The 23870-nt window shown below is 39.2% G+C and overlaps 1 protein-coding gene across 1 annotated transcript in view; it reads left to right on the top strand.

Annotated features, from left to right (window-relative positions):
• LOC126412874 (39S ribosomal protein S30, mitochondrial) overlaps positions 1-23870 on the top strand; it is an 88812-nt gene that overhangs the window by 51264 nt on the left and 13678 nt on the right. Inside the window, exons 2-3 of the mRNA XM_050082749.1 lie at positions 3938-4079; positions 9891-10191. Of these exons, the coding sequence (XP_049938706.1) occupies positions 3938-4079; positions 9891-10191 (443 nt within the window). The remainder of the gene's footprint in view (positions 1-3937; positions 4080-9890; positions 10192-23870) is intronic.

Here is a 23870-nt window from a genome sequence, read left to right as displayed (position 1 = left end):
TAATTGGATACATAAAAAATCTACTCACCAAGTGGCAGCAAGAGAACAGGTATGCATAAATCTCGTCTGATGCAGACCCCAACTATTAGTCTTTCCTTCTCATCCCATCAGGTAATTCACCCCTGACCCAAGACTCTGGGCAAATTTTCTGAAATCTATCATTTTCTTAAACCTCACCAGTCCTTCACCCCTCTTCCTTCCTCTTCAACCCTTTTGCCAGATGAAGGAGCCACTGAAAGCTTGCAAATTCTAATATCTTTTATATGTGTGTTCTCCTGCCGCCGCTTGGTGAGTAGATTTTTTATCTGTCCAGTTACATTATATTTTCAGAGATTGATTATTTTGGTTGATAAGATCCATAATTAATAGTATTTCAATGAAAAAATCAGTTTTTGGTAATATAATGTAATTGGATAGATAAAAAAATCTACTCACCAAGTGGCAGAGGAGAACACACCAAAGAAAGGTATTACATATGCAGGCTTTCAAGCCAGTGTATTCTTCTAGCAGAAATGTTGAAGGGAAGGAAGAGGGGTGAAGAAAAAGGACTGGTGAGGTTTAGGAAAAGAGTTACTGTTCAGAAAACTCACCAGAACCGTGGGTCAGGGAGACTTACCTAATGGGATGAGAAGGAAAGACTGATTGTTGGAGACTGCACCGGAAGATATTTCAAAACCTGAGAGCTTAAAGGTGGAAGATTGGGTAATACGCACCGCAGAGATTACTGCTAAAGAGTCCTGCATGACTTAATAAGAGCTAAAAGCTAAGCGCGTCATATGTGATAGAGGTGGGAGGGGTATGGTGAAACATCGAGAGGTCAGAAAATGAAAGATGTATAAAATGGAGTGAAGAAAGGAATGATTACTGTGAAGAAATGCTGAGACCTGAAAAATTAGGAAGAATTAGCATACATGGGTGGCGAGAACCAACATCATATTGTAGCTCCTACCAGCTGTGGAGCTCTGAGGAACTTGCATCTGGGGGAAGAATGCAGATGGCACATGTAGTGAAACAGGCACCAAGGTCACGACCGTCATGATGTAGTGCATGCTCTGTAACAGGATATTGCATGTTGCCGCACCCTATACCCATCCCCATTCATCCTAACTGATAACTTGGTAGTAGTCATGCCAATGTAAAAGGCTGAACAGTATTTGTATAACACCAGTCGTTTTCTTCAACCCCTTCCTTCCCCTGCCAAAGGAAAGAGCCTCTGAGTCCAGAAGCTTGTGAACATAATACCTTTTGTATGTGTGTTCTCTGGCTGCTGCATGGTGAGTAGATTTTTTTGTCCACACGCTTACATCGTAGTTAGTAATATTGGCACACCTACATGCAAAATACATATTCTCAGCAATTATGTGGGGAAGTGCAAACACCAAATGTGCAACTCCACTTACTTTTTACACTGCCTTGGTCAATTTTTGCTCAAGGAAAAGGGTATTATGGTCAGTTTTAATGTGGTTACCTCTTAAACTTGAGTCTCAGTTTTTGAATCCTTGGAACTGATTGCAAAAGTTCAATGATTGTTTCACTCTTTAGACCTTTTTTCATGTCATGTATTTCTTGTTTGATGTAAAGTATTAGGAACAAACTGATGGCATGGCAATTGCTTGTTGTGACACATCTATACATGGAACACTTTGAACCAAGTGCACTAGAGTTCAGCAGCTTCAAACCAATGTGTTTCTATCGACATTTACACATCAAATTTGTGGTGTGGCCTCGTAGAACAAAAAACTTGAAAGGTTTATAGAACTTTTCTTATATAAAATTTGTGAAGGAACTTGAACAAGAGGGCCATCCACCTTTCTTCAGTGATAGATTTGATTGGTCATTGTCAGAATCAACAACACTTGTGGAAGCGGGTAGGAGTGGAAAAAAAAAAAGGTCATGTTTCGTTTATTTGCCTTATGCAGACCCAATCTCTGTGACAACTGCTAGACATTACGGAGTGTAGACTTTCTTTGAGTGATTCTGAAACAGTCAGGGCAGAATTGGGTGGCTGGTAAATGCATCTGATAATCAACATTACTTCACTTAGACCTGTTACATACATCCAGATAACCCCACAGTCAGACTCAGTTTCAATCTCAATACACACAATATTTCTGTTGACAGCAGTGACACTTCCCCTCCTATTGCAACTAACCTCCCTTTGTGATATATGGTCCATGCCTTGCTAAGTATTTTGGAACTTTCCAATTTCTGTTTCAGCCGTCTCTCGGTTTTTAGAATAATTTGAGCTCAACAACTTTCCTGGAGGGCCATAAAGCCAGTAACTTTGTACGCAGTCTGATTTCACTCTCTGTGTGTCGACTGGTGAGTGTTCATCTCAGGACCTCAAACTGCACTCGGCTTGAAACCAAAGGGCCCTGAGCAACTCTGGATACGATATAGCAAATTGTGAACTCTGCTTGCTCCTCCTGTCGAAGGTCAGCAGTCTTCCCTTCTTTTGCCAGTCACCCGTATGAGATGAGGATGACCTCAGAACCCAAACGACAGACATTATTCGTGACAACATAAGAGAAAACTTGCAGACGACTGCAAGATGCACCCTCAGTAGCCACAGGCAGGACCGTGTCCACATCTCGGATGATGCCTCCCAGCAGACTTACCGAGCACACATTGGATTTCTTTCGAGACCTGGATGTTATGTCCGTAAGGGGCTCCATAATGCATCTAACATTGGAGCTTCTAATAACTAGCATTCCTTTGTCCCTGCTTGCCTGCACAGACCCTGCTGAACGAGTGGCCTCTATGCCCATTCATTTGAAATAAATGATGTTCATTTGTTGTCTAAGCAGGATGCTAACAACTGCGTAACTGTTCTTTCCAGCATCAAAACTGTCCTAGCCTTCTTGATTGATTTATGAATTTTAATAACCACCATCACTGTGATGTCATGATAACTAATCCCAGTCTCTCTACTGACACTGTTGATAAGGTCAGATCAGTTTGCAACTACAAGGTAGCTGATGACCTCATCCCAATTGGGGCTTTACATTATATTCTTCATTCTGTTTTGATCTCTTGCAATTTGAAGGAAAATCCTATTGGGTACCAATACAAAAATGACAGAAATGACTTAGCAAATTCACCAGCAGAAAATGCATGTATGTCAAACTATGGCTTTGAACATGAATGTCTGTATGTCGAAAATAATTACATAACCCAGTCAAGTAAAACACCGTGATCAAAGGAAATATATTTTCAGTCATGCAGATTCAAGGATGTAGCATTAACCGGGTTTTGCATATGACGTTGCCCAATATCACTGGGCTCTCTCTCTTGCTGGGGATAACCTGTGATATGAGTTGGCTGTGCTGTGATATTATTAGCATCACCCATATTATGAAATTGTGATTTGTATTCTGACAGCAGATGAATGCTGTGGCCCAGTGATTTGCCTTCTGTTAAGACAAAAAAATTGTGTTTTTTCTGAATGACTAGCCATACTGTTTCAAAGTTGATAGTAGTGTGTGTCAGGTGTTTGGTACATCCCTTCAGTGCTCAGTTAGATATGGTGTTTGTCTTCTTGTTATTACTTTTTACATATATTTGATACAAGAATTATTTCAAATGAAATCTTGATGAATGGATAGAGATATGGATTACAAGTGGTTAGATAATTAGTCAAGGAATGTAACATGACATTTGATAAAGTCAACAAGAATTTTGTGTTGGTTATGATCTAAGATCACTGACCAAGTGCTAGGTGAGACTTTAATGCTGTTTTTCAGACAAATGTTCGAATCACAAAGGAAGTAAAAAAAATTACTCCTTGCTGTTGAACTAAGAGTTGTAAAGAATGTAGAAAGTTGTGTAACTATCATTCTCATTTGTTCCGAATCTCATCTGATTGCAGGAAACAAAGAAAAAGTTTATTATTGTTGGACCATAAATTAAGAAAGACTAAATGTATTATCTGTTGCAGGAGGAAGGAAGAACTGGATGGCAGAAATAATCTGGATGAGGGTAAAATGGAAAATGCAGTTGCAGCCTCTGTAATAAAACAAATAAACAGAATTTTACTGGCAAATTTATCACCTTTTATTCCACATCTTCTAACAGCTCAGGTGAATCTCGGCAACTATTTTGTCATTCGCCCACAATCCCATGTTTTGTGTGCGTGCGTGTGCATGTGCATGCGTGTGTGTGTGTGTGTGTGTGTGTGTGTGTGTGTGTGTGTGTGTGGGCTCATGTGCGTGCGTACACGTATGTGTGCGTGTGCATGTTTTGTTATGTTTCCTGAAAAACTAGTTCAATGCAGCCACCTTCATCAGGGAGGTAGCACTGATCCCCCCTGCAGCGTTTGAGGTGGAGAGGCGGGAAAGACTCTCTCACTTTTAGGTTGCTCATTCTATGTAGACAGAAGTGCAGCACCCCCTTGCTTAAAAAGAAGGGGTGAGGGGGCGGGTTCTCCTTCCATGGAAAAGTGACAGCGAAACAAATTTGAATGCAATAGCTCCTGTCTTCCTTTTTGTGAACATATCATCTTGGGACTATTTTACTAAGTTTGTGGACATTCTCATCCTAAGGCCCTTTTCCTTGGTAACATGTCAGTTAGTTCAGAATTGTGGGAAAACTACTTTTGTGGGGGAAATTTGCGTATCAGAATTACCAGCTCATTAATTATACGTGCAATCAGCCTGTGATTGTGGTTATTTGGTATATAATCTCTTCTACAATTTGAATTTGTGCTTGGATTTAATATTAATTAAATATTTTGTAACTCCTCTGTAGAAAAGCTGGGTAAAATGGTCGTTGTAAGCTATCCACATGTGTGAGAGCCAGAAAAGCCTCTTCTTAAAGGGAGGTATTGAATCAAATTGGGATGGGGGTGGAGGAAGGAATTTATTGCCCAACTTGACTAAAACAATAAATAGGTTGATGGTACATATCCTGAGGCAACAAGGAGTCATCGATTTTGTAATAGTGGAAGGAGAGAGAGAGAGAGAGAGAGAGAGAGAGAGAGAGAGAGAGAGAGAAGTGTGTGTGTGTGTGTGTGTGTGTGTGTGTGTGTGTGTGTGTGTGTGTGTGTGTGCGGGCGGGCGCACGCACTTATGTGCATGGGGGCCAGAGAACAATGCTTGACTACAGGAAACAGATTCAAATGGATGAAGCAATTATGCAGATACGAATAGGCTTGCACAGTATAGATGTATGTGGAGAGCTGCATCAAACCAGTCTTTGGACTGTAGACCTCAACAACAACAGCAGGAATTGCTAACCTTATTCCACAATCGTCAGTGTCAGCCTCTGCTGCTGGATGAAGGTATATTACAACACTAAGATGTTGTGGCTAAGTAAACCACTCATGATTGAGAAATTAGTCATTGTAAAATCCCCACTACCAATGTCCCGTGAAGAGCTAGAGCTTCAGCAGTGAACTGTAGAAGAAAAAATGGCTGGAGTCTTCCAGAATTGGGGAAAGAGCTTACACGAAATATATCCATCACATCCACACAACACTGCTATTACAGTTGCTAGTATTCAAGAGGCTTCAGAACCCCCATTGCATGATTAGCTTCGGTCATGGCTGAATTGAGAAATATATGCATTACATTGAACTTACATAATCTACTGTTAGATCTGCTGATACTTCAGTATAAGCCGGCTTCAATAATGTTGTTATGCAATAGAAGTAAAAGGTATATACTTATACATGTTTCTAGTGATCTTGGACCTCCACCTATATTATAGACTTGTCAATGAAGCATTACATTGTAGTGAATTTGGTAACAAGTTGTAAACTACTTAACTGATTGCAGTATGTTATTACTTATCAGGGAAATAGTGCTGGCTATATAAAATTTCTTACATGAGATTTAAAGAGAACTCTGAAGCAGTCTCAAGCAGTATAGGCTCACAGGCGCAACGAAAACAAATTACTACTGAAGGCAGCGTGCGCATGCCACCCCCCCCCCCCCCCCCCCACCCTCCCCACACACACACCGAAATGCGCCCGGCTGCAGCCATAGTGACACTGATTGTTTCGAAGTAGTTGCTTAGGTAGACGAATGTGGAGGGAAATCTTTCTTGCCAGCACAAGGTCCTCTGAACAATGTAGATGGGAATGATCCTTCCAGCATCTCTTCTGTCCTTATAGTCCCCTTCCCGTGTTAAAATGCTTTAATGTTGTTGTTGTTGTGGTCTTCAGTCCTGAGACTGGTTTGATGCAGCTCTCCATGCTACTCTATCCTGTGCAAGCTTCTTCATCTCCCAGTACCTACTGCAACCTACATCCTTCTGAATCTGCTTAGTGTATTCATCTCTTGGTCCCCCTCTACGATTTTTACCTTCATGCTGCCCTCCAATACTAAATTGGTGTTCCGTTGATGCCTCAGAACATGTCCTACCAACCGATCCCTTCTTCTAGTCAAGTTGTGCCATGAACACCTCCACAGATCTATTCAATACCGCCTCATTAGTTATGTGATCTACCCATCTAATCTTCAGCATTCTTCTGTAGCACCACGTTTCAAAAGCTTCTATTCTCTTCTTGTCCAAATTATTTATTGTCCATGTTTCACTTCCATACATGGCTAAAGACCATACAAATACTTTCAGAAATGGCTCCCTGACACTTAAATCTATACTCAATGTTAACAAATTTCTCTCCTTCAGAAATGCTTTCCTTGCCATTGCCAGTCTACATTTTATATCCTCTCTACTTCGACCATCATCAGTTATGTTGCACCACAAGTAGCAAAACTCCTTTACTACTTTAAGTGTCTCATTTCCTAATCTAATTCCCTCAGCATCACCCGACTTAATTCGGCTACATTGCATTATCCTCGTTTTGTTTTTGTTGAGGTTCATCTTGTATTCTCCTTTCAAGATACTGTCCATTCCATTCAACTGCTCTTCCAAATCCTTTACTGTCTCTGACGGGATAAAGGAACAGTAATGCAGTGAAAAGTGTGTTGGTGCCTTGTTTTGCACTAAAAAAAAAAAAAAAAAAAAAAAAAAAAAAAAAAAAAAAAAAAAAAAAAAAAAACAAGGTACCTGGAAAAGTTACAAAATTTCCATTGCCATCATAATACTCAAAACAAACAACAGATGATTACTAGTTCACCCTGTAAATGTATTGCAGCTATCTGATGGGGAAAAAATGATTAAAATTGGTAATGGCAAGAAACAGTTAAATGTTTTTAAAAGATGTCATCAAATTAGTGGTTGGTAATTTCAAAACATGTGTTATCATGCAATCGTCATAACCTCAAAATGTTATCTACGGACAAAATAGCTTTTTGCTTTATTTCACTCTTATTGGTTTTGAATGTTTTTATTCACCAGGTGCACATTTTTACAGTTAATGATGAAACAAAATAAAACTGTAAACAAAGCAACAGCAAATTATTTTATAGTTTGATTTGGTATTGGTATCATTTGTGAAAATATGTGCATTTTCTGACAAGGGAAATGAAAGAGCCTGAAACTGGTAAACGATAATAAAATAAATTTCAAAACCTAACAGGTAACTGTTGCTTTAACTCTTTCCTAAAGACAATGTTTTACATTCCCCAAGTTAAAAAATCTTTTCACATTTAAACTGTCACTACTTATACAGGGTGTTTATAAAATGAGTGTAAATAAAAATGTGAGGGCTGGTAGACTGGGTCAAGCAAACAACTTTCACATAACAATCCATGGCCATATACCTTAGTAAGAGCAGACATTGCCTGCAGAGGGAGTGACTGTTAAAACTAAGTTTTAGAAAACAGCCACAAGTAGCACTGTATTTTTCATTACCTGTTTCGCTCTTCAAATGAACAAGAGCATCATCAGAATATACAGTTTAAAGTTGGCTGACAGCATTGAATATTGCATTTAAAGTTGGCAGACAGCTCTAAAGGTTAAACTGGCTGTACTGTAATACTTAAACTTACGTTTAAAGTACAGTAGTAAATGATGAAATTGACAGCACCAAAGATGAAATTGGAAGGAGCACTTTCTTTGGGAGGAAAGGGCGACATGCACCGCACTTATGCGTCAGCGGGTGGGAATGCTCTCACTGCTCAATGGTTATATATTCAGTGGTTTCTAAATCCTCGGGTGCCAGAGGCATGCATTTTCACTGTCATCCACAGACCCCCAGGAGAGACTGGTGCACTTGAGGTGAGTTGTACACTGACAGGGTATTGGAATGGTGCTGTTGCATTTATGCCATACATTGAAACTCGACACATTTGTTTTGTGATACAGGTGCAAAGGCCGGTTTTACGCAGTCACCAATACACACTGTGTACACCAGAGCTCAAAGAGGATGCATTAGCAGTGCTGCAAAAACGTGCCCTCAACAAACTCACATAGTGTTGCTCGAGAAATGGGTGTAAGCCATTCCATGGTCTGTTTCACTCTTACTGCCTTCAGAAAGCTCAGACCCTTAATCCAGAAGATGTTAGACATCGCATTGACTTCTGACAGTGATTTGTGCAATAGTGTGCCATTCAACCTGAATTCCCATACTTTGTACTTTTTACAGATGAGGCATCCTTTACAAACGAAGTTGTGTTCAACAGCCAGAATCAACAAACACGGGTTTGGGAAAATCCTCATACTGCTTTTGTTTGAGGTCACCAAGAGTGTTTTGCTATCAGCGTTTGGACAGGTTTGGTAGGCAATAATCTGATTGGTCTTTATATGCTCTCCAGATGACTGAACACAGACAGGTACTTAAACTTCGTAAGGGAAACACTGCCAGAGCTTTTGGAACGTGTCTCACTCAACATGCCATAGTGCATGTGGTATCAACATGACTGTACATCTGTGTACTTCCCGCATGCGGTGCGAAATCATTTGGATGAGACCTTTGGTGAGAACTGGATAGGGCATGGCTTCCACATTTCCCTGACTTGATGCCCCTTGATTTTTTCACCTGGGGCACCTGAAATCTGTTGTTTACGAAATACCTATCGAGATGGATGAAGACACTGATAGGATGAATTATGGCAGCCTCTGATGCAGTCTCCATCTTGTCAGGGGTGTTCGAAAGGGTGCAATGGTCAGTTGGGCACTGGTGCACAGCATGAATTCAAGAATAAGGGTGTAATTTTGAGCAGTTTTCGTAACTGTTTGCAAATAAAGGTCATGAAACGTAAACACTACCTCTCTTTTACCTTCATGTCACAAAGAAATTGAAAATGTTGTCCGGCAGACATGCTACAATGTCAACTTGGATGATGGGTTGTATGTGTACCTTCTAGACAGCGCTCAATGCTGTTAAGTGATGCCTACTGCCAAATGCTAAGGGATGCAGATGTAGTTTGCTATGTGACAGTTGTTTGTTATGACCCACTCTACTAACCCTCTCATTTATTACATTCATTTTAGAAACACCCTGTATATAGACTGTGAGATTAGAGGATTATTTTTTACAATGAAAAGCTTTTTTTAGAAGACTAACAGTGGTTTCAAAACCGCATCCAGATTGTTTTTGATAACTTGTAGGAGAAAGGCTTATATTATACATTTTTTGTAATTCCCAGTTTACTATTTTATGTTTGTGTACAATTTATTAATTATCTGACTGGAATGCACTCCAAACTTTTGACAGGAATCCAAAGCCTGAGTGGAATAATTTTCATATATTGTTTCACAATGTGTATATCAAAGCTCATTTGTAACTGACTTTAATTATTAGTTACATTTCTCATATAAATGCAAGTGATCAGGGCTATGTTTAAAGATTTCCATCATCCTCAAAAATCCTATTAAAGATCAGCTATATGTACTCGTAACTGCAGTTGTAACATAGTGATATACTATACCACAGTTAAATTGAAAAAAGTTTATTTGAGATTAATGCTTTTATTTTAAATGAAAATGTAATCTTGTTTCAGACAGAACTTCCTGTGGCTACTATAGAGACTCAAATGTTTCAGGTTGACTTTGAACCTCGTGTAGAAGCATTTTGGTTCGTTGGAGGAATGGAACCAAGTAGACGACAACGTAAAGGAAGAGAAGGCATGAAATTTCTTACTAAGGAAGATGTGGAAAGGCCAGCTGATAGGCCGGTACAGTATTTTGGCTCACCAGTGCTACAACTGAGGCATGAACTTCCATTGCCAGTCGTCGATACTGAGAAACTGCAACCAGAAGGAGTCTCATCTATAGAACATTTTCAGTTTGATCCTAGAGTCTTAGGTTATGGCTTCACCCATCAGAATGGTACTACTATACCAGGTAAGGGACATATCAGTACCTTTTGGTGGAATTTATATTACTGAAACATATGGAGAGAAAATAAGCTTTAATAGGATTACTCATATGTTTCTTCTACATTGGAAATTCTCACCTTTTTTGTGCCATTGCTTGCAGCTCATGGTAAGTGTAACAATTAAAATAATTGTCATAAGAAATCAAACTGTATTTGAAATGGGAAAATTAGACAAAAATTATCATTCATGTGAGATTTTTTGTGCAGTGGCTTTTCCATAGGTGGCTGACATACATCAATAACTCACCAAACTGTAAGTGAAACTGCTCTTTACGTGGAAGGTGGAAACCACTCCACAAAGAGTGTGTGGTGCCAAAGTCAGTGCTCTCAAGACACAACTTAAAAGATATGAGAGTGCAGAAGTTGTACTTAGTAACCAGTGTAGTCTGTGAACATTATTCTGACTGGGAAGAAATCACATATGGTGTTCCACAAGAGTCAGTTTCTGGTCCACTGTCGTTCCTCATGTGTAAAACGATCTTCTATATAATATACAACAAGCAGAATTAGTTATTTTTGCAGATGACAGTAGTATTGTAATCAATGCAAGCATACATGCGGAAACAGAAGAAACAATAAACAATGTTCTTAAAAGTATAATTGAATGGTTTCCTGTGAATGCTCGCTCTCTCTCTCTCTCTCTCTCTCTCTCTCTCTCTCTCTCTCACTCACTCTCTCAGTTGTAAAAAGACACAACATATTCAATTCAGTGTAACACATGGTGAGGAAATAATAAATGGGGCAGAAACTTCAAAAGCCTTCGGTGTTCATGTAGATGAGAATTTAAACTGGAAAAAGCACATTTTGAAACTCCTAAAACAACTTAGTTCACCCATGTCGGGACATAAAATCATTGCAAAGCTTGAGAGACAAATCAGTAAGTTGACATATTTTTCATATTTGCATTCAGTAATGTCATATGGGATAATGTTCTTCATTGCTCAAAAACATACTGTAAGAGAAATATGTGGTGCACACCCATGACCATGTTGTAGAAATCTGTTTAAGAAGTTGGGCATTCTGTTTACTGCTCACAGTATAATTTTTTCCCTAACAAAGTTTGTTGTAAATAATCCATTGCAGTTCAAAAGGAACATTGATGTATGTAATTACCATATCAGAAGCAAAAATCCATATTGAAGGGTATCTTAAGCATAGAAAGGGGTGAAGAATGCTGCATCAAAAATTTTTGATCATTTATGAAGTGATATAAAATATCTGACAGCTAGCAAAGTAAAATTTGAAAAGAAACCAAAAAAACCTCTCCTTGGCGACTCCTGCTGTTCTGTAGAAGAATTTTTATTACTGTAATGGTATAAAAAGATGGTGAGTGGGAATTAGTAACTCACATTTGTAGATACTAAAAAAAAGCTCTTTATAAATGCTCTGCATGTAGCCATATTTAAAAATTAAGTTGTGGTCTTAAGTTGTGTATGTAAAATGACTAATTCCACATCAATACGATTTATCTTGTGGATGATCCATGGAACATGAAACTAACTACAGTCTATTCAGAATGACAAAGCATTTACCATGTCAGTCTCTTGTGCCAAAATTTATAGGATCAAAGACAATCATTCCTTCTTTTTTTTATTTTTGAAGTGAAAGCCTCCTGTAACTCTTGCTACAGAAGATTACAGCACATGTAAAATGAAAGTTGATTAACAGCTGCATACATCCCTCCAATTAAATGAATCTAAAGGAATGTGGAACAAGTCAGGGTATCATTAACATGAGACAAACGAACCATATTAACTTCATTTCTGCACTACCTTGTTGTTGTTGTGGTCTTCAGTCCTGAGACTGGTTTGATGCAGCTCTCCATGCTACTCTATCCTGTGCAAGCTTTTTCATCTCCCAGTACCTACTGCAACCTACATCCTTCTGAATCTGCTTAGTGTATTCATCTCTTGGTCTCCCTCTACGATTTTTACCCTCCACGCTGCCCTCCAATACTAAATTGGTGATCCCTTGATGCCTCAGAACATGTCCTACCAACCGATCCCTTCTTCTGGTCAAGTTGTGCCACAAACTTCTCTTCTCCCCAATCCTATTCAATAGTTATGTGATCTACCCATCTAATCTTCAGCATTCTTCTGTAGCACCACATTTCGAAAGCTTCTATTCTCTTCTTGTCCAAACTATTTATCGTCCATGTTTCACTTCCATACATGGCTACACTCCATACGAATACTTTCAGAAATGACTTCCTGACACTTAAATCTATACTGGATGTTAACAAATTTTTCTTCTTCAGAAACGCTTTCCTTGCCATTGCCAGCCTACATTTTATATCCTCTCTACTTCGACCATCATCAGTTATTTTGCTCCCCAAATAGCAAAACTCCTTTACTACTTTAAGTGCCCCATTTCCTAATCTAATTCCCTCAGCATCACCCGACTTAATTAGACTACATTCCATTATCCTTGTTTTGCTTTTGTTGATGTTCATCTTATATCCTCCTTTCAAGACACTGTCCATTCCATTCAACTGCTCTTCCAAGTCCTTTGCTGTCTCCGACAGAATTACAATGTCATCGGCGAACCTCAAAGTTTTTATTTCTTCTACCTTAACAACATACTTTCACTGTAGTGCTAAACAGTGTTTGTGCTTATGTTAGCTATATGTAACGTACTAAAGTATATGGACAATTACTACTCTGAAAAAAAGATGCTACTTCCCTAACCACATTAAATAGCCGCTGTGTATTTCTTATTGGTAAATTGATTTGTACTTGATTACAGCACTATTTCTTAGCGAAAATTGTTAGCTACATCTGAAAATACAGAATCCTGTTTAAAATATAGCACTACTTGTGATGTTGGTTTCACTGTTACACGTCCTGTAGCTAACAGAACTTTTAAATCCATTAAATGAGACAATCAGATGATTTATTGCTGAAAGAGATGTATGCAAGATCTGCAGTTATCTACAAACACAACTAAACTCCCTAAGGTACCATTTATGAATGGTCCACAGGAAGAACAATTGATGGTAAGCCTCTGTGAGACCTCAAAACAGACTTATTTTATTGCCATGGTTTTCTCACAAAACGCACATTGATTGACTCTTCTGATAGCATACACTCTTGAAATGTTAATGGTAAACCACACTGTGATGTACAGAATGCCTCTTTTAGTGCCTGTGGCTGGAGATCAGTGAGCTTCTTCCTAATACTTTTGAATTTACTAAATTAGCCTGTGATGAAATGTGCTGTTTTTCTTTGTATCTTGTGTATTTCCTCTGTCAATCCTATCTGTTATGGGTCTGGAACTGATAAGCAATTTCAAGGTTTGGTCAGATAAGGGTTCTGTAAGCTACATCCTTCATGAGTGGTCTACACTTCCTGAGAATTCTTTCAATGAATCTCAAGTCTTCCACGAGCCTCACATGCAATTAGTTTTACGTGATTTTTCCACTATACATCACTTCGTACATGTATTCCCAGGTATTTAATGGGTGTGACTGCTTCCATTGATTGTTTGGCAATTGTCTAATCATACAATAATGGGTTTTCTGCCTACTTACACATACTATACTATGTTTGATTATGTTTAGCTCAACTATTGATCCCTACACCAAGTGTCAATCTTCCTGTTTTACGCTACAATTTTCAAGTGTTGTGACATCTTTATATACAACAGCATCATATTTAAACTACTTTGTGGATCTTCTGCCATTATCTACTAAGTCATTTAAATTTTTTGTCAAAAACACTGTTCCTATAATTCCCTTGGGGTATGATCAAAATTACTTTAATGTGGGAAGACTTCTCTGCTCTGAATGACATGCTGTGTTCTCTTTGCTAAAAGCTCTCCATTCCAGTAGCAAAACTTGTCTGATGTTTTGTATTCATGTATTTCATTCATTAAGATGGTGCAAAATTGTATTGAATGTCTTTATGTCTTTTGGGGGGTCAAGCAAGATGGAGGTCTAACAGGGTTCATTGCCTGTGCCCATAAAATATTTCAGCCAAACTGTTCTTGTCAACAGTGGTGAATGTTATTAACCACACCTTATGCATTTCTGATATGAACATCCTGTCGTATCTGGAGGCCAGGTGGACGTCAGCAGTTGTTAGGTGTTCAATGCTGTTAAGGCAACAGACCGAGAACTGTTGTGAGACACCAGTGTGTGAGGTATGGTTCATTGATGACATTATCAATGCCATTGTAAGAGAAGTTGAAGAGAGCATCCACTGCAAGCAACCGTGTAGCTTTTAGTAAAATCTACACACACGTTTGCATGTGGGTAGTCTGGGTTTGGCCATGGAAAGAAATGCTGTGGTGGGGCCGTCTGGTTCAGGAAGCAGTCATGACAGGAGTGGCATGCATGATCACTTATGACATTGATTCTGGGCCAGTATATGTGTTGTCAAGCTAACACCTTCATGCATGTCATCACTCAGTGTGAAGCATGAAGTAACTGGAGGTTGCAAGACCAGAATGGGGCAGAATAATGACTCAGATTTCAGTCATCTGAGACTAATTTTAAAACACCTTTTATTGCATGTAGCCTGTGCTAAACTGCAAAATAATTATAAAATGTTGGGTCTGTTTGTTTTGTTAACTGCTCCAACCTCTTTAACTGCACTACTCACAAAACTTTTCGCAGTACCAGGTTACAGGCTACCTCAGTCACTTTCAGTGGGATCTTGTTCAGTGTTAGTTTCAGATGCTGGGTGAGTGGAAATCAGATTGTTCTTGGGGGTCAAACTCAATATCGGGGCCAGTGAGAAATTGGGACAATGTGTTTTGAAGCGTTACCGTTGATGGTTGGTTGTGTGGTTACACTCTGTGTACAATCTGTCACAATGATCCCTGTATGTCAGCTTTACCTTGATAATGATTTCTCATTGCCATTAATTGCATTCGTGGTCCTGCTATGCAGTGTCACAGAACTGTCCCATTGGAATTGTTCATCTAGCAGTGAGTGCTGGAAGAGAGCTCCAATCTGTCCAAGCTACTAAATGATGTAAACAGTTTTTCATCAACTCTTCTGTTTTTTATGTGCAATGTTTTTCTTGTACAACTTTAATTGCAATCTTACTTCGTAGCTTATGACAGACTGCAGCATATGAGGTTTGTGAGAAAAGTAATGAGACTGATTACTTTCATCTACCAATTTCTTTTCCAAACAATGCTATTGTCCCCTTCAAAGTAGTTTCCTTTGTCAGCTATACTCCCAGTCTTTGTAGCAGGGCTGAAAGGCTTCAACTGGTAGGGCCTTTAACCTGTCTGTCGTATTCATTTGAATGTTTTCCAGAATCCCAAAATGACATCATTTTAAGACATTTGTCAACTTCAGGAAAAGAAAAGAGTCACAAGGTTTCAGATAAGATGAATTGGGTGCTGTGGAACAACAGAAATGCCTTTTGAAGTCAAAAATTCTGTGATGGAAATGGCCCTGTGACATGGGGCATTGTCATGTTGCAACATCCACTTATCTGCAATGTCTAGTTTCACTTGATTCATCCTTTTCCCGAGCCATTCAAGGAAATACTTGTAAAACATGCTGTTGACAGTTTGTCCTGGAGGATCAAATTCATTATGTACGACACTCCAACTGTCAAAAAAAGCAAATGAGCATTGTTTTGGTCTGTGATTTGCCCATTTGCCCATTCAAGGCTGTTGTGCCTTGTTGATGTCCAGTCTTGGCAGCTTTTACACTTCATCTGTATGTGTGTTGACACTGCTTCCCACAGTGGTATGTCCCAACACTTGCAAGCTACCTAAACTACTTTTTCAGTTAGAACAAACATCTTTTGTCAGCCTAAGAGGATAAAGGTGGAACATGTTATTCCAATGAATCCCTTTCCTCTTCCCTTAGGGAAGCCAAAGCAGCAGGGATGGCATCAGTCAAAAGCATCATACTCTGCTGTCCATCCTAGCCTCAGATCCTGTGTGGGTTGGTTTATAAAACAGTGAGTGGCCAAGACAAACATCTAACTTCCACTCAACTAGAATGTCCACCTTGGCCAATCAGTGTGTTGTAAATTGACCCACATAGACTGTTATCTCTATGGGTACAGTTCCTAACATCCTGCCCAAAAGAGAGTTGTGTTGAACACTCTGATACACAGAGCTAAAAGCATACCAGATAAAATGGATATTGGCGACACGAAATCAATTCAGCTGTCTCCCAAAAATGCAAATCCAAATCCTCTGAAGCAACACAACAAGAAATTCCTTCCATTCTGTGGAGCAATATGAAGCAAAGTTGGGTTTAAATTAAATAGGCATGGGTTCAAAACTGGATTTTTGTTTTCCTAAGGAAATCAGAGAGAGATTGTGCCCTTTTATAGTATCATCATGACCTCAGAGGCCCAGGTGTTTACAATATTCCATACGAGTGTGGCAATTACTGTGGTTCGGTCTACTGAAATTATTTCTCAGAAATATACTGAACATCAGCATCACTTGAAGTACAGGCATCAAGAGATATCTGCTGTTGCTGAATACAGCCTGACAGTTAAGCACGAAGTCTTTTAAAGCAGACACTAAGTCTATCCCATACTTCAAACTACTCAGATTCAATCATGAAAGGGGCTGTGAAAATCGGGAAGTGTATGAACAACTTTAATAAAGGTATGAAATTGGCAGTCAGGGCATTTGATGTTGAAATACTGTGTAGGAGTATGGTCCGTACATTACTTTAATACTTGTTTCATAGATCATGAGTACAATATTTCATAATGATGTGGAATGTAACCCAGAATAACGAAGATCGTCCTTTCTTCTAGTGTTGTAGCTATGCACTTTGCTATTATTTTTGAATTGAGATGTGTTGTTATAAAAGATTTCATAAGTGAATATATGTATTGCAAAGGTACTGTGAATATCCCGAGGTCCTTAAATAAATGTCTGCAAGGTGATCTTGGGCTCCAGCTGTTATTCTGATTACATACTTTTGTGCTATGAATATTTTTTCTCTTAATGATGAATTACCCCAAAATATTATGCCAAATGTGGGCAATGAATGAAAATAGGCACAGTAGACTAATTTACTGATATGTTTATCACCAAAATATGCAATAACCCAAATAGCTTAAGTATATGAACATAACCATTCCAGCAGATCATCAATGTGTTTCCTCCAATTCAATTTCTCATCAGCGCACAAACCCAGAACTTTTGAATATTCAACCTTAGCAACAGACTTCTGTTCAAAGTCTATATTTATCAATGGTGTTATGCCATTTACTGTACACAGTTGTATATATTGTTTTTTCTTAAAATTTAGTAAGAGTCCATTTGCTGGTAACCACTTAAATAATTTTCTGAAAGACATTATTTACAACATCCTCAGCTAATTCTTGTTTGTTGGGTGTGATTACTATACTTGTATCATCAGCAAAAAGAACTAGCTTGGCATCTTCATGAATATAGAGTGCCAAGTCATTAATATAGTAAGACAATAAGAAACCCAAGAGTGGATCCCGCAGGACACCATTCTTGATACCTCCCTAGTTAGGAGGACTCTGCTGATTTTTGCAGACTGTCTGTAATTGCAACCTTCTGCATTCTTCCAGTTAAATGTGAATTGAACTATTTGTGCACTGCTCCACTCATACTACAATACTTAAGCTTATCTAGAAGAATTTCATGATTCACGCAGTCACAAGCCTTTGAGAGATCACAAAATATCCCAGTGATGATCATTTATTCAGAGCATTTAATATTTGATCAGTGAAAGCATATACAGAATTTTATGTTGAAAAGTCTTTCTGAAAACCAAATTGACATTTTGTTAGTACTTCATTTTTACAAATATGTGAAGCTAACCTTGAATACATTACTTTTCAATAATTTTGGGTAAAGCTGTCAGAAGTGAGACTGGGCACTAGTTGTTAGCATCAGACCTATCCCCTTTTGTGCAATGGTTTAACAATAGCATATTTCATTCTATCTGGGAAAATGCCCTGTTTCATTGAGCTACTACATATGTGTCTGAGAATCGTACTAATCTCTTGGTAACAAGCCTTTAATACTTTGTTGGAAATATCATCAATTCTGTGTGCGTTTCTTCTTTTGAGTGAACTTACTTTTTTCCTAATTTCATTAGGAGACGTGGATTGAATTTCAATTTTGTCAAATTGCATAAGTATTGTCTCTTCCACATACAGTCTTGCATTTTATAATGAATAGCTGGATCCTATTTTCCCTACAACATGCAAAAAATTATTATTAAAAATATTTTCTACTTCTGACTTTTTGCTAACAAACTTTTCATTGAGTTTATATCTAAAAACAAAGATGATGTGACTTACCAAATGAAAGTGCTGGCAGGTCGACAGACACACAAACAAACACAAACATACACACAGAATTCAAGCTTTCGCAACAAACTGTTGCCTCATCAGGAAAGAAGGAGGGAGAGGGAAAGACGAAAGGATGTGGGTTTTAAGGGAGAGGGTAAGGAGTCATTCCAATACTGGGAGCAGAAAGACTTACCTTAGGGGGAAAAAAGGACGGGTATACACTCGCACACACACACATATCCATCCACACATATACAGACACAAGCAGACATATTTAAAGACAAAGAGTTTGGGCAGAGATATCAGTCGAGGCAGAAGTGCAGGGGCAAAGATGTTGTTGAATGACAGGTGAGGTATGAGTGGCGGCAACTTGAAATTAGCGGAGATTGAGGCCTGGTGGATAACGGGAAGAGAGGATATATTGAATAGCAAGTTCCCATGTCCGGGGTTCGGATAGGTTGGTGTTAGTGGGAAGTATCCAGATAACCCTGACGGTGTAACACTGTGCCAAGATGTGCTGGCCGTGCACCAAGGCATGTTTAGCCACAGGGTGATCCTCATTACCAACAAACACTGTCTGCCTGTGTCCATTCATGCAAATGGACAGTTTGTTGCTGGTCATTCCCACATAGAATGCGTCACAGTGTAGGCAGGTCAGTTGGTAGATCACGTGGGTGCTTTCACACGTGGCTCTGCCTTTGATCGTGTACACCTTCCGGGTTACAGGACTGGAGTAGGTGGTGGTGGGAGGGTGCATGGGACAGGTTTTACCCCGGGGGGGCGGTTACAAGGGTAGGAGCCAGAGGGTAGGGAAGGTGGTTTGGGGATTTCATAGGGATGAACCAAGAGATTACAAAGGTTAGGTGGACGGCGGAAAGACACTCTTGGTGGAGTGGGGAGGATTTCATGAAGGATGGATCTCATTTCAGGGCTGGATTTGAGGAAGTCATATCACTGCTGGAGAGCCACATTCAGAATCTGATCCAGTCCCGGAAAGTATCCTGTCACAAGTGGGGCACTTTTGTGGTTCTTCTGTGGGGGGGTTCTGGGTTTGAGAGGATGAGGAAGTGGCTCTGGTTATTTGCTTCTGTACCAGGTCGGGAGGGTAGTTGCAGGATGCGAAAGCTGTTGTCCGGTTGTTGGTGTAATGCTTCAGGGATTCCGGACTGGAGCAGATTCGTTTGCCACGAAGACCTAGGCTGTAGGGAAGGGACCGTTTGATGTGGAATGGGTGGCAGCTGTCATAATGGAGGTACTGTTGCTTGTTGGTGGGTTTGATGTGGACGGACGTGTGAAGCTGGCCATTGGACAGGTGGAGGTCAACATCAAGGAAAGTGGCATGGGATTTGGAGTAGGACCAGGTGAATCTGATGGAACCAAAGGAGTTGAGGTTGGAGAGGAAATTCTGGAGTTCTTCTTCACTGTGAGTCCAGATCATGAAGATGTCATCAATAAATCTGTACCAAACTTTGGGTTGGCAGGCCTGGGTAACCAAGAAGGCTTCCTCTAAGCGACCCATGAATAGGTTGGCGTACGAAGGGGCATCCTGGTACCCATGGCTGTTCCCTTTAATTGTTGGTATGTCTGGCCTTCAAAAGTGAAGAAGTTGTGGGTCAGTATGCAGCTGGCTAAGGTAATGAGGAAAGAGGTTTTAGGTAGGGTGACAGGTGATCGACATGAAAGGAAGTGCTCCATCGCAGCGATGCCCTGGATGTGCGGGATATTTGTGTATAAGGAAGTGGCATCAATGGTTACAAGGATGGTTTCTGGGGGTAACGGATTGGGTAAGGATTCCAGGCGTTCGAGAAAGTGGTTGGTGACTTTGATGAAGGATGGGAGACTGCACGTAATGGGTTGAAGGTGTTGATCTACGTAGGCAGAACGTCTTTGCCCCTGCACTTCTGCCTCGACTGACATCTGTGCCCAAACTCTTTGTCTTTAAATATGTCTGCTTGTGTCTGTATATGTGTGGATGGATATGTGTGTGTGTGCGAGTGTATACCCGTCCTTTTTTCCCCCTAAGGTAAGTCTTTCCGCTCCCGGTATTGGAATGACTCCTTACCCTCTCCCTTAAAACCCACATCCATTCGTCTTTCCCTCTCCCTCCTTCTTTCCTGATGAGGCAACAGTTTGTTGCGAAAGCTTGTATTTTGTGTGTATGTTTGTGTTTGTTTGTGTGTCTGTCGACCTGCCAGCACTTTCATTTGGTAAGTCACATCATCTTTGTTTTTAGATATATTTTTCTACGTGGAATGTTTCCCTCTATTATAACCTTTTCATTGAGTTTGATAGAAATACAGGCTTCCTGTGCTCTGGGTTGGTTTCTTAGGGAAACTGTTTTCAAATATACTTACAAAGGTATCATGAAATAGGTTAAATTTTAAATTAACATCAGGATCCCTGTATACCTCATCTAGTCCTAATTGTTGCAAGCTTTCCGTAAAAAATTTTGTAGGATTGTTTTGCATTAACTGTATGGAGATATGTCATATACCGTAACTATCTGTTCATCAAGACAGACCATTCATAACATGAAAATTTTTTATTTGATTAACTTTATCTTGGTCTATAGAATCATTATCTATCAGTGGGCTGCTTTCCTGTACTACCCGAGTAGGAAAATCAAATATTATTTATTTCTTTACTTACAAGTGGCAAGATCTTTATCAACCAAATGCCTGCTCTATAAGCCTCTTCCATTTCCCTCTGTTGAGTGCACTGTTTGTCCATTCAGTGTTCATGTTCATCCTAGTTGTGTCCTCCCGGATGTTATTTCTCCACCTACATCTGGAAGTTCCTCTTCCTCTTCTTCCATTAATTGTCCTTCCAAGTGCTATTTTGTGTAGTCTGTTTTCTGTCAATGTTTCTGCCCAGTTCACCCTTCTCTTCTTTAGCACATCTACAATGTTATGGTGTTTGTATAGCTCTCTTGATTCTTCATTTTTTCTTACCCTCCAGTCTGTGTTATCTTCATCATATACTGTGCCAAAAATTTTCCTTAGTATTTTTCTTTCAAATATTAACAGTTTTTCTACATCTTTCTTCCTAAATTTTAATGCTTCACATCCATATGATGTTACCAGTATAATGGTCGACTAATGCAAGCGGATTTTGAAGTTAGTACTAAGTGATCTTTTCTGTAAGATTTTGATAAAACTAAAGAGCATTTTGTTCACTGTTGATAGACAGGCATCTACTTCTATATCCATTCCATTATTGTTACTAAACAGATTCCCTAAGTACTTGAAGCAGTCAACTGTTTTGAAAGTGCCTCTATCTGCAGCCGAAGGTGCATCATTTTGGTTTTTCTTACTTATGACCAGATATTCTGTCTTTTCTTCATTAACATGTAATCCTACTTTCTCAGCAATTTTGTAATAATTTTGCATAATTTTGATTAATTATGTTTTTGAACTACTTATTAATGCTACATCATCTGTGTAAGCAAGTCTAGTAATGTTCATGAACAACTGATGTCAATTTGAAAGAACCAAGTAATACTTAAAGGTCACCCTTTCTAACATACTCTTTCAGAAAACCTACATTGAAATCCCCACAAATAATAATTTGCTTCTCTCTGACACATAGCACAACAAATAATCCAAGTTTTTCGAAAATAGCTGAAAATTTCCCAATAGAGACACACAGCTACATTGTGCTGGAAACAAAGGCTATATGAGGGACATTTCATCATTGGCACCAGTGTACATTCTGGATGCAGTGGGTACTACAACATCAGTTACATATGTGAAATTTCATTATTTCCTCAACAGGTCATTTCATTCCTGACTATGACAGTGGCAGGAATTGTCACAAGCTCAGATTTTCACAGGGAATTAACAAGAAAAGTGTTCAAAGAACATTTACTGATTTAGAAACATGTCTTACTAGCTACTCTATCTACAACATATTTGTTTATATAGGTATTAAAGAATTGGCAATTCCTGTTACCTCAACTTAGCAGCAGTTTTACTGTCAGTTGGCTTCTGTTTCTATAACTGAATCAGGATGGTCCGAGCTGCTAGAGTTGGTGGTCATGTGTGCATGACGTGACGTGTGCTTGCATGTGTGAATGAATGGTGTGTGTTTATCTTTCTTTCAAGTTTTTCTGACAATGGACATGGCTGAAAGCTTATGTGTAAGTGACTTTTAATTGTGCTTGTCTGCAACTTAATCTGTCATCTTTACAGTAAGCAGCAATCTATCTTTTTCTAAGTTGTTAAAATTCCAACATGGAGTTTCCTTTGTTTGAAATTTATTCTGCGTAAGTTTAAAAGTTTATAGCATTTTATCAGGAGTTAATGCAGTTTCTCTTTGTTAATCTATAACTTGGGTTATTTCTCATTTCAGGAGGTAGATATTAGTTATGGAGTCTACAAATTACGGTGTATGAATGAGAGAATGAAATATAAGCATAACAGTTTTACTGTAATACACAGCAAACTCTGTGACTGTTAAATCATTTTCCCTAACCACACCTTGACATTTTACTTTGTCAGCCTAGCTAAGCACATGAATGGGTACAGAAGAATTGCCCACGTTGGGGGATATCTAATAATATTTGCTGAGCATACCCTACAGTTTGCTTGATAAACTAGAGTGCCTGTTGCCTCACAAAGGCCATATGCATTCATCCTACTAGTACTAATTTTCCTGAATTTTGGAGATGGAAATTTGTACTCTAACATACTGTTGGATCTCATCACCCTCCTGGACTTAATGCCCATTAACAGTCCCCATGTTCTGTATTTCTCTTGGCCATTTTTGATAGAATTTCGTTAATTACTGGATTTCTTCTTTTTTATTTTCATATCTCTCTCTCTCTCTCTCTCTCTCTCTCTCTCTCTCTCTCTCTCTCTCTCTCTCTCTCTCTCTCTCTCTCTCTCCCCCCCTCTCCCTCTCCCCTTCCCCCTCCCCCCCCCCCCAGTCCCCCTCTCCCCCCACCTCCTCTCATCTCTCTCTCTCTCTCTCTCTCTCTCTCTCTCTCTCTCTCTCTCTCTCTCTCTCTGGTTCTACCTGTCTCCTTTTACACTTTTCCCCTTGGTCTTAATTGCACAATTCGTTTCACATCTTATTTCTATTGCAGTTAATCCTTCTTGTAGAGAACATCCGCGAGTGGTTTAGTTAGCAATGCCATTGGATCAGGGTTTGAAAAGCTAAGTGATGTGTATATAATGTGCTTGGTAGAGGTAAAGAGCAACAATGAGGTGACTGAGGATCCTGTTATCTCTCACACCCACACCAAGGCACTGAAATGTGTTGATCTGTTGTTAGAGTAACTAGAACAAAATTTGTTCGACCTACTGATGTTTTCACTCTTTAAAAAATGATGACTGTCAGTAGGAAAGATGTGAATGAATAACAGAAACAGAAAAAATAGAATT

This window comes from Schistocerca serialis, chromosome 7, assembly GCF_023864345.2.
Source record: "Schistocerca serialis cubense isolate TAMUIC-IGC-003099 chromosome 7, iqSchSeri2.2, whole genome shotgun sequence".
NCBI classification, from domain to species: Eukaryota; Metazoa; Arthropoda; class Insecta; order Orthoptera; family Acrididae; genus Schistocerca; species Schistocerca serialis.
The sequence above is the reverse complement of the archived record's forward strand: the minus strand, read 5'-3'. Positions and strand labels throughout refer to the sequence as shown.